At 34.3% G+C, this 12,225-nt stretch overlaps 1 protein-coding gene across 1 annotated transcript in view; it reads right to left on the bottom strand.

The window, feature by feature from the left end:
• Positions 1–12,225, bottom strand: part of BRDT (bromodomain testis associated) — a 35,705-nt gene that overhangs the window by 11,318 nt on the left and 12,162 nt on the right. The window contains exons 6-11 of the mRNA XM_016197222.2: positions 10,714–10,842; positions 9,813–10,001; positions 9,030–9,202; positions 8,664–8,953; positions 8,458–8,568; positions 8,113–8,244 (exon numbers count right to left, since the gene is read on the bottom strand). Coding sequence (XP_016052708.2) covers positions 8,113–8,244; positions 8,458–8,568; positions 8,664–8,953; positions 9,030–9,202; positions 9,813–10,001; positions 10,714–10,842 — 1,024 coding nt within the window. The remainder of the gene's footprint in view (positions 1–8,112; positions 8,245–8,457; positions 8,569–8,663; positions 8,954–9,029; positions 9,203–9,812; positions 10,002–10,713; positions 10,843–12,225) is intronic.

The following is a 12,225-nucleotide window of genomic DNA, read 5'->3' as shown; positions in this document are numbered from 1 at the left end:
CATTGTTAAAATTGCTAAATGCCACTCAATAACGTGCTTTTCTTTTTTTGTTTGTTACCGAAATAAAGTTTATTGAGTGAACTGCAATTAAGTACAAAATAAGGTAAAAGTATAAAGAAATATGAACTTAAAAATAAGCAACTGCTTATAGAAAAAGATATATTAGCTAATAAAACTCTCTTGGGGGAAGAGAATGTACTCACAGCTTGTTAGAAAGTTGTTTTGTAAATGAGTAACACCTGTAATGGTTGGTAGTCTACTTTTAAAAATTCCGTGCACAAAAGGAGTACTCCCAGGGAAGTTCAATGTCTTTATGTCTGAAAAGCTCCATGGCCTTCTCTTTGAGTGATGAGGACATTCTCTTTTGTTCTCCAAAAGCATAATCATACAGACTGACCTGGAATCACTGACATTAGTGGCTGTGTCAGTGTTGAAACCTGAGGCCAGCATCAGATGCTAATATATTGAAATCCAAGCTTTTATGGATAGAGTGTGGTGGGCCCTTGAAGTGTGAACTCTGAGAATACTCTAAGGCAAGTGCGCAAAATCCCCAAAGGAAAAAGAAATGCCTTTATTTTTTTTACATGTCCTATCAAAGGCCAATTGTGCTGCCCTCAAGCAAATCAAAATGATTATAGGTGACTTACTGCTGAAGAGATATTGTGTGTGTGTCTGTGTGTATGCGCGCACAAGATCTTTCCCTTCCCACGAGGAAAGGTATTCCTATATTCCCTTAACATTAGACTTCTGATTTCCTTGCAGTCCAATTGGGAAGGTTCTTTTATTCCATGTGTCCCCAGGCACAGGAGAGGCCTGAAGGAGAGTGACGCAGGCAGGGGCCTCCGGCCTGGTTCCCCCCGCTCAGTTTGTACCTGTCTTCTGGGACCTCACCTGGTAAGTGGTGCTGATTATACCTCTGAAGTACTTTGTGTGTTTGAGTTGGGGCTGCCAGCCTCAGGCTGTTCATGAGGTCTATGTCCCAGACCTTTGAAACCTATGAGCTGGTGAATAACATGCTTTAATTTAACGAATTCAAGTATTTAAAATGGTGTGAACCATATCAATGTCACTCCAGTAAGTATCATTTAAGTGTTGGGGGTTAGGTGGAAGGAGAAAGGAAGGAGACAGACTGCAAAGATTGAGGATTTAGGTCCTGGTAGCTTATACATTTAGGGAAGAAATTATGGTTTCATTTTGAACAAAAAACAGACTTCATTAAGATAATCATAATATATGCACATCTATACATCTGTCTTAATTGTTCAAGTATGTACCTAAACTACATTATTCTATGATATAAACTTGTAAGTATACCACATCATTATTTTGCTAAAAATTCAAGGGCATTATCTTTGTTTTCTGACATATAAAACTAAAGCTCTGAATTATAATAAAAATTAGCACCTCAAAATCTGAAGACACTAGCAAGAGGCATCGAAGAATTTCAATTAAAAAAAAAATCAAAGCCAAGTGCACTCTTCTTTGAGCACACCTGTGCCCCTTTCTCAGGCGTGTATTTTTGCTATCTCTATGCAAGCAACCAGGGGTGCAGTGGGCAGTGGCAGCTCATCCTGGGCTTACCCCCTGGTCCTGTATCCAAGGACCTTTGTTTTGCCTCACTATCCTGACCTTCAAAAAACTTACTTTTACAACACACACACACACACAAACAAATCCAAAGCCATCTAATATGGTATGTCTTATAAGCCTTACAGACTATAGATAGACGAATAATAGCCTAAAACTCAGCATTTTGCTTCTCATTCTACTCACATTGTTGACTTTCCAGGAACACAGTAAAGTAAAACTGCACATTTCTGTTTAGTTGTGAGTTCCTGGCCTTTTCAATTAAAAGACAAACATACACATTTTCACTCTCAAGCTTAAGATCATATTTTAATTAGCAAAAAAGCCCTAAAAAGTCGTGGGAACATGAATGAAACAATGATATATGGACATTAGGTACACTGTCAACTAATTTCTCAAGACAACTGTGATAATATGCATACCTACCTTGAAGATTAAATAATATATGTAAACTACTAGACACATTCCTAATATACACATTATGTAATGTGTTCTGTTTTCACAGCTCCCCAAAAACAACATAAAAGTTTGATTGGAAAGTTTTCATGTTAAAGTAAGTGCCCCCCCCCCAAATTAATCATAGAAAAAAAGAGCTGGAATCTGATATTTGATTAAAGGGTTTGTTTAATCCCCATCACCTATAAAGCACTGAGATAAATGCTCCAGAGTTAAGAAATATTATCAGCAAGCCAATACCTACTTAAAAGTTGATTATAAATATAATTTGTAATAAGTTGATTACAAATATAATTTCATAATGCAAAACCAGAACATAATGTCATATACAGAAAACATGACTGAAGGTTTGTTAGGAAAACAAATCACACTTATGTCATATATGACAGGGATATAACTACCTGCTTTTACTATCTTATAGGAAAGAAGGCATGTCCAGAGATGATAAGTGATTTACCCAAGCTTATCACCTAAACCATGGTCTATTGATAAAAATCAAAGAATTTGTTTCTGAACTGAAAACATATGCTTCCTTTAAAGAATGCTTTGGCAATTTTCATTGAATTGTTTGGTACTTACTTTGGGTGGGGAAAGCTCCAGCCCTTGGACCAAAATCATTTCATCTGGCCCTGCCAAGGACTCACCAAAGAAGAGCAGTTCCAGCCATCACATTAGGGGTGAGTTAATTAAATGTCTGACTAAATATAGCAGGCTAATTTTTAAGTTGACAATTTTGTATGGCCCAAAAATGATGTTATAAATATCCAAAGGGTCCTTGGCAGGAAAAAGGTTCCCCACCCCTGATATAGAAGAACAAACTGATTATAAACTGCCCATTTCTTTTACCAAGGTCATTTAAACTAGAATTAAAAAGTAGAAACAAAACACAACCCTAGATTGATATTTACAAACATGGCAGCACATTAGTCACCTGGGATACTTTTAACACTGTATATACCTGGCCTCATTCTCCATTCAATTAGGATTTGGACACTTTTCAAAGTTCTACAGACAGGTGTTTCTTCTAATGTGCTACCAAGGATGAGAAATACTATTCTACTCAGCCTGTTTATTCTAGCAGGTCCAGTTTGAACAGAATAATTTTAAATGCACAAGACAAAATTCATCACTGTTTATAAAACTCAAAGCTCAAGTATGGACTTCATTTTTTATCAAGTATGAATTCTTGAATTTATCCTTTTGGTACTTTGAAAATACTTTGATGAGAACATAATATAAGTTTTAAAAATTTAAGTGATGAACTCTAAAATGAACTCATTTCTCTTAAACTTTCTAGCTTAAATGGCAAAGATTACTCCAAAGCTCTCATTTTGTACTTTCTACATTTACTAAACCATTCTCCTCCTAAAATGGTAAAACAAAATCTACACTTGAATGTTGGCCATTTTCCCCTTGTATGGAAAAAAAAAAAAAAAAAAAGCCTAGCCGGGCATGGCTCAGCAGCTGAGCATGGACCTAGGATCCAGGAGACCAAGGTTTGGTTCCCGGTTGGGGACATGCCCTGGTTGCTGGCTTGATCCCCAGTTAGGGGGCGTGCAGGCGGCAGCCGGTCAATGACTCTCTCATCATTGATGTTTCTCTCTCTCCCTTCCTCTCTCTGAAATCAATAAAGATATATTTTTAAAAACACACCACATCCTTGCCACCTCTACAGAGGACCTGGGTTGTAGTACTAAAGAGAAATTTTATTTTATCTGTTATTTTACTCTCTTATATGTAAGCAATAAAGTCACTTTAAAAAGAAACAATTGTTAAAGAACTTAAATTCTCTGAACACTACCTATATAAGCAAAAAGTCCAGAAGGTGAGGTGACATATTCACTTTGTCTTGACCAGGTAAAGAACTGATGCTGTAAACTTTCAGGTTTTTTTGGTGTATAACTGTTTAGCAATTGGAATTATAAACATTCCTGAAAATTATTCTATTCCACACTAATCAAGTACTGAGCTTATGTTTAGACATTTCCTGAAGTTATTTCCAATGAGGTGTCAATCAAAAGCACTATTACTGGAATGTTTGCCCGTTTCCGTTTTATGAAAGGGAAATGAGCTGCTTCATTTGATTGTTTCTTAGTAATATTATCGGTCACCAGATTAGATCTAGTAACTTTATCCCTCCCTTTTATATCACTCACGATAGCCAAGGTTGTTAAGCATTACAAAACTCTCAATAGCTTATGTGAGCATCCTAGTACAACCTAGCTTACACAGGATATATGCACCTGGAATTCATTTTATTGTCAAGCCTCATTTACATCTTTGATCTGACATTTAATGAGATTTTGATGCTTGTGGAAAAAAAGTTTAGAAAGGTTTTATATAACAATGTTAAAAAATTGTCCTCAGATATCTGCACATGAAAATTTGCATATGCTGATGTCAGTCAAAAGTATAATTTAAGATCAGAAGTTTGCAATTTAAGCACTGCTTCTAGCCCACAGCTTTCTTATTTATATTTTTTAATGATTTGGGATTTCATTACAACTCTATCTTAGAACTTAGTATCTTGCTTGAAATGATAAAGAATTTTTTAAAATAAAACTTTCCTTGTAAATCACTGCTCTGCCATTAATTTATCCTATTTAACAAAGCAGGATTAAGTCGATATTTTTCAAAAGTATGTAAGTTAATGTCTGAGAATACATTGAAGATAATTATTTAAGTAATGTGGAATAAACATCTCTAACACTATTTACAAAACTTAGATGTTTTTCACAGATGTTACCCTTAAAACATTTCGCATACCCAAACAATGATATTGCAATAAGAGGCCAACTCAAAATACAGAATAACTATTAGAACCTGGAGAGTCAATAACATTGAGGAATTTTAAAAATTTAATTTAGTGACATGTCCCTGGTGAATAAAATTTTAAGAAATTGTGACTTGATTAAGAAAACTGCATAAAATCAAGTTGCTATAAAAATCCAGGACAGGTATTAAAAAACAGATTAAAAAAGTACTAAAGATCAGTATCTTTCTATCAGAAAATAACTTTTCACAAAAGCTTTAAAAAGTTTCCTCTAATAAAATTTTGAATGTAATTATATTCATATTTCCCATCTTGAATAACCAAAGGCCTTCTTAACTAGGGTTCTAGGAATCAAGATATTCCAACTAAGTTTCAGGCAAATTATAATAAATTTAAAGCTACAAAATCTTGGCACTAGGAAGCACACCCAAGCCTTTCCCCCAGCGTGTTCATTACCTTTGCCTTTCCCTCTCTTACGCTCCAAGGGCCCTTCTTATGCTTCTGTAACTTGTTCACTGAGCCTGCGCAGCCCAGCTGGTTCACTTCTACTACCTCTGTAACTTTCTAAATAAACTTTCTTTTATAATTTGGGGGCAAAGGGGAACAACAAAATCTTATTTGTATTCAATTAACTTTTACTTACCCAACAAAGTTTTTGCTAACATATCTCACTTTCAAAAACTGTATTTTCTCAGTAAAAAGCCCCATTTCCCCCCACTTGTAAACTCAGACTTGGGATTTGTTGCTTGTTCCTTGAAAATGTCATGAGCATAATTAAGAATGGTAGGTGATTTACTTATTTTTACAATAGATATTATTGATGCCTGAACATTACTTTTCATAATTTACAATCCCCTATTTATAGATTTTTGTTGTTCTCAGTAAAAGTAAAAAATGTTCTTAGCTTACATACTAGAAATTAACCGTCTTATAATATTTTAATGGGTACAACTGAAGTTCATATTTAGGCCAGAAGGTCTTACTGCTTTTATTTAATAATTTATTAAGTAAAAACATAATTGTTTTCCAATGAAGTAAATATTTTGAATGTTCATAAGATAATAAAATTTCAAAGGTAAATTATAACTCATATTATCATGTTAAAAGACAAACTGAACTTTGTATCACAAACCTATATACTATCATAATGTGGGATGACATAAAGCTTTGCTAGTTTGACTTTTAAAAATTTATTTTATATATTTTTAGAGAGAAGGGAGAAGGAGAGAGAAACATTGATCAGTTGCCCATTTGTATCCGACCGGGGATCAAACCCATGGCCTGGGTATGTGCCCTGACTGGGAATTTAACCTGCCACCTCTCTCAGTGTGCAGGAAAATGCTCCAAACAACTGAGCCACACTAGCCACAATTGCTAATTTGATTTTTAAATAAGTGAATGATAAATATTTTCTTTCCTTATTGCAATATTTTGGAAGATTCTATCAGAAAATGATGATTCAAATAAAAATTAAGGTACTTTGTTGAAGTGCTCTATATAGAGGACTTTTTCTCAATTACTCAAGGCATTTACTGATCAGAAGAAATATAACCCTGGCCAGGTAGCTCAGTTGGTTAGAGCATTGTACCAATATGAGAAGGTTGTAGGTTTGATCCCTGGTCAGGACACATACAAGAATCAACCAATGAATGCATAGGTACGTGGCACATAAGATCGGTGTTTCTGCCCCCCCCCCAAATCAATCAATCAATCAATAAATTTTTAAAAAGAAGTCAATATTGAATTAGATAATTCAAGCTAACAGTTTCAATATGAGTTCTATCCTACAAATAAAAGACAAAGTGCTCTAACTTATTAGGCCACAAAAGCTTTATTAATAAATGAAATTACAAATGCTAATTACAATTTAAAATACTAAATGCAACTTGAGTTTTTCCAGCATTGCTTTATGCTTAAAAGTCAAATATAAAGAAATAATGTATAATTAGAGCCCTAAATTAAAATTTTTTCAAGTATGACAAATTCCAACAAAATTAAAAGTTCTGTTTGTTCTAACAAAAATGTTTACCACTTTCTGTAGGATGTGATCTCCTGAGAAAGGCCCACCCCTCCCAGCTCTGCCCGCTTTTACCTTCCATTGAACCACTTTGATTTGGGGAGAGAAAAAGAAATGTAACTTTTTGGTAGAGTGGTAAAAAACATTAAATTACTTTAGTAAAAGGTAACAGAGAAGATTGTGACAGTATATACTTTGTGCTAGATAAAGGCTCTTTACAAGCCTCAAAAAAAACAAAACAAAAGTTTACCACTATTGTACTTAAGAAACCTAAAAACCAAATGCAGCAATCAGTGCCACATAAATGCAAACTAAACAGAACCAAAAGTGAAAACAGAACGTAGTGCAAGGCAGCAGACCCTTATTAGCAGACTAAAATAAGAAGGATATTCTTACAAATGGTAGGAATATCTGATGTGACAATATTCTGTGTGGGATGTTTGTTTGGTTTTTTGTTTGTTTGTTTTTTAAGAGAGAATTGAATTCCATGACACACAAACATCTCATTTAGAAATAAAGCAAAATTTTAGGCACAAAAGTGTTCTATATTCTGAATTTGCCTTTTGGTGAGCAGTGATGGAATGCCACTGCCAAGTCTGGTCCTTGGGGCAGAGGTTACTTGTGAGCTACATAACCATCAATGAAAGAGCATGAAGAAAACATGAATGAGTTAAGTTTGATACAGTTAACAATAAACTATACAAGGTAATATGGTACTTTAGCATAACTGAGAGCCTGAATTTAAAGAACAATTTTCTATAAATGGAAGATAATATTGTATGGTGAGAAAAAAGTGAAAAATCTGCTTTACACAGTTTCTAGGCTGATTGAATTCTTAATTCAAAATGATTATTTGAGTCAGAATATATTGTCACATTGTCACAACAGGACATGCTTTGCAACGTTACAGTGATCTGATAGATCATGAAGAGTAAAGTGAAATGTCCTCAAACAATCTTTTATCTTTTAAAAAGATAACCATTTTGTTAATTGATTTTTTCTGGCATTAGATCTGATCTGGTATATGCTAAGAGACTATCCCACCTTTAGTAAAATTATTTTCAACATTACAAGACTATAAGCCGCATACATATAATATAAAGTTTCATTTTATACAGAATCTCTTAAGGAAAATAGTAAGATCATCGACATGAAATTAAATAATAAGTGGCATCCAAGCCATACACTCTAGGTAACAAACATTTCTTCAAAATATGTCTCAATATTACAAGAAAAAAGTATTCCCACAAACAGAGGTGTGCTTAAGGGGACAGCTCACCTGATTCGCAATCACTGCTGTCTGAAGAACTTGAATCACTGCTACTACTTTCAGACTCCGATGAGCTGCTGCTGCTTTCACTCAGTCGGGAACCAATTCCAACAACAGCTTGGGATAATGGTGTTGTCTCAGCTACAAAACAGGGAAACACATTAAAATGCCAGTCGATTTAAATACAGGTGTCCCCCAAATATGTATACATACTTTAACAGCGGATAGCTCAATTTTGAAAATGAAATGTATATTAATAAACATTTCCCTTATGATTATTCAAAGTGTATCTATACAAAGTGTACGTATAGGATATCCCTATAGTCACAGGAACATTTGAAAATGGCCACCTACATTTTGTTTGACATTTTCTGGAATTTAACTGATTATTGACATCCAGTAATCGCTTTTCCAACTCCTGTTTTTTCTGTAAATGAAGCTCTTCTTTGGACTTCATTTTCTTACCTGTGTGATTTAGGACCAAAACAAATAAAAAGAGTGAGCAAAATCAAAACCAGCAAGTATCAGACTGATATCTACTAATACACAGAAATATGTACCACGAGGTTTTACTGGTCTTTTTCTTAGACATGCAGAAACATATTTTTCCAGCTCTCTCAGCGTTGTTGTTTTCAGTGTTTCAAAGTCTATCTCTATCTCATCAGGGTTGGAATTTCTCAGTGAAGGCTCTCTTGATTGTATTATATGAACAACTTTTCCAAGTTTATCTCCAGGGAGTTTGTTTATATCCAAACTTAATCGCCTTTTCTCATCATAGCTCATAGGTTTAGCATTATCTTCATCCTCAGGTTTCAGAGCCAACACTGGTTGTTTCCTCTTCTTTGGCTGGCTGAAACAAAAATTAAATTTAGTCAAATTTATTTTAGATAATATTCTTTTAATAAGGCATCATAAAAGATACTTACTTGCTCTTGGATTTTTCCTTTAATTTCATTTGCTTAAACTTTTTTCTTGGATTTTCATCTCTGTTATTAACCTTTTCTTTTTTCTTTTCTCTCTTAGACTTCTCGTTTCTTTTCTTTAGCTTATGGAAAGGTACTTGAGACAGAACCTGTAGTTGTTGATGAACAGCTTTAAGCTGATAAAGGAAAAATTTGTTAAACATCAGGGTTCTAAATAATTAAAGAAACTAGGAAAAAACGAAGCACTCAAAAATCAAGAGTATCCTTCATATTACATTTTAAAATCATTTCATATTATATTTTCCTCTGGTTCTGATTTCATTTCATGAATTCAGTATTTTTAAGGGTATATATTAAATTACAAACACAATCGTGCTCAACCCATACTTAAATATTCATCTAAAACCAAACCAAGAATAATTAACATTTCCAGATAGTCCTAAGTTTTTAATCATTGATTTTTTCAGGCTTCAGCTTAGAGCAGGTTAACATTTCATCATAAAAGGTAGCAAATGTTACAGATCTCATCCATAAAATATCTCCAGATTATGTCATATAAATCATTTCAAAGCAAATCAACTCATTATGTTTAAGAATACAAATAACAGAATTTTAAGATATATTTTAGTAAGAATATTAAACATAACAAATGTGCCAAGAGGTAAATGAAGCTACAGTTGCTAAGTGATTTAAATATAACAGCTTTTAATCTACAAAAAGGATTTTCTAATGGATCAGTAGCAACAGCTCACAGTAGTAAAAACTTGTATCAATACACTCAGCTACCTGTTCCTGAAGCTTTGCAAGGCGCTGGACTTGGTCATCTTCAGAATCACCAGAAGAGTTATCTTCAGAGGAAGCTTCAGTACTGCTTTCTCTACCAAGAGTTTTTGTGGTATCTGTTTTGATGTTACATATAGGCATGTTCTCAACAGGTTCATCTGGGATCTTTGCAAAATGCACTTCAAAAACATCCTATAATGGAGAATTAGGCTGTTAAAGTTTTCTGCATTTTTTATTTAATGAAGCACTATCACTTTTTAACAAAAGGTACACTTTAGTGTCATTTTGATGACAATTCTGTTTTTCCTTGTGGCCGTCATTTTGTAATATATACTTTTATCAAATCATTATGTTGTGCAAGTTAAACTCATACAATGTTATATGCCAATTATATCTCTAAAAAACTAGATAAAAATTACAAGAAGAAATTTAAGACTTATGCTTCCCATGCTATGACAACCACAGCAACTTTTCTCTTACCCTTTTCCAGGTAAGACAGACCTTTCAAGTTATATAGAGGACCTTCTACCTTCTTTCAAGGATCTCCTGCCCTGTGGTTGCTGTTATCATTCTACCTCCCAGTGGCTCAGCCACAAAAGTACTTAAGCCTTCCCTTCAGTGGGACCTGGGCTCCAGTCAATCCTATCTCAGATGTCTAATGTCCCCTCTTCACTAACATTTTCCCCAATATCCTCTATATGCAGGGCAGCTTTGTTAAAAGATTTGCTACTGAATGATGCTATACCCCCCCAAAACAAATAATCCCGTCAATTTTAAGAGTATAATTTATAAATTGTACTTTATTACTTGGGGGATGGGTGTTATCCTTTATCTCTTGTGTTATGGTTCTAAAATTTTAAACTATGTTCACAGGAAATTCACTCTCAAAGCACATGGAACTCACCTGGAGCATTCTTGCCATTGTCACTACTTCATGATCTGGAGGATTGTATCTGTAACAATTCATGAACATTAATCTAACATCTGCAGCAAATTCATATGCATCCTTATACTCTTGGTTGTCCATTTTTCTCTAAATAAAGAAAAAGTTACAGGATTCACAACATAGTTCAATAATTATTTGAGCACAGGCAGTGTTGATATTATGTATTTAAGCATCAGAATAATACAGATAATGCCAAAACAAATACCCATCATCCAGATTTGACAAATGTTAAAATTCTGCTTTATCTATTTCATATTATTAGACTTGGAGAAAAAAACAAACAATGAATTTTGACAAGTAGAGATAGGGAAGGAGAGCATTCCAAGTAAAGAAAAGAACAGGAACAAAATCAGAAAAGCCCGAAAACAGGAAGTTTTCAGATAATCTTAGACAAGTTTGATCATAGAAAAGCAATGAAAGGTAATTCCTTAAACAAACCTTGAACATCTATATGTAAGATTTGTATTAAAATTGTCCTAGGAATGAAAAGACATTAAAAATGGAACAGAAAAGAAATATAATCATGGGTTTCATTTTTAGCTAGCTGCATATAAAGTATGTAGAAGAATGGGGGCGTAGAGTAGCCAGTTAGGCAGACACTATAAAACTATAAAAAGAAAAACCAACTAACAGACAAGAAAATCCTTTAGACTGCTGGGGGAAATGTGTAATGAACAATTCGTTAACATATAAAAGGTCAATAACAAATGCAACATGCCAGAACTCATTTGTAATTGACAAAATGCAAAACTAAAACATGAAACAACTTTCCGCCAATCATATCACTGGAGGCTGGAATGAATTCAGAGAACTAAATAATATCACCATCTTACCCCTGTAATCCTATAATAGCCTCCTAACCAATCTCCAGGTTGCCGCTAGAGAAATCATTTTAAGAATCAAATATAAGGGTATAATTCTCATGTTTAATGGCAGCTCTTTCCCCCTGTCACTGTTTCATGTTCTCCATGTTCCATGTTGTCCTGCTACAGTATTCTGAAAATGCTTTCCTCACCTCAAGGCCTTGCAAGTTGCTCCCTCTGCCTGGAATGTCCTATAACGTAGTAAGTCCTATTTATCCTTTAAGATTCAGCTCAGGTTTACTTAGTTCAGGAAATGTTTCATGACCTGTCAGTCTGTTAGTGTACAGGGAAAAGTAGAAGGATATTTTGAAGAGATAATGGTTAAATGTTTTTTCAGAACTTAAAACATGAGCTTCAGATTGGACGTGCTAATTTCCAGTCGGGATGAATAAAATTAAATACACAACTAGAGGAAAGACAGGTTACCTCCAAAGGAATAACAAGTACGCTGAAAGCAGAGCTCTTACCAGCAGCAACAGATACCAGAAGGTATCCTCCTAGTGTTGAGGGAAAATAACTTCTAGAAATGCATAGGCAGTTATAGAATCATTGAAGATTAAAACAAAAACAGGGCTTCTGGTCAGGACGGTGGTGTAGGTAAAGGTGG

Source organism: Miniopterus natalensis, chromosome 9, assembly GCF_054644295.1.
Source record: "Miniopterus natalensis isolate mMinNat1 chromosome 9, mMinNat1.hap1, whole genome shotgun sequence".
Classification (NCBI taxonomy): Eukaryota; Metazoa; Chordata; class Mammalia; order Chiroptera; family Miniopteridae; genus Miniopterus; species Miniopterus natalensis.
Note: the sequence above shows the minus strand (reverse complement) of the source record. Positions and strands in the feature narration are given on the sequence as shown.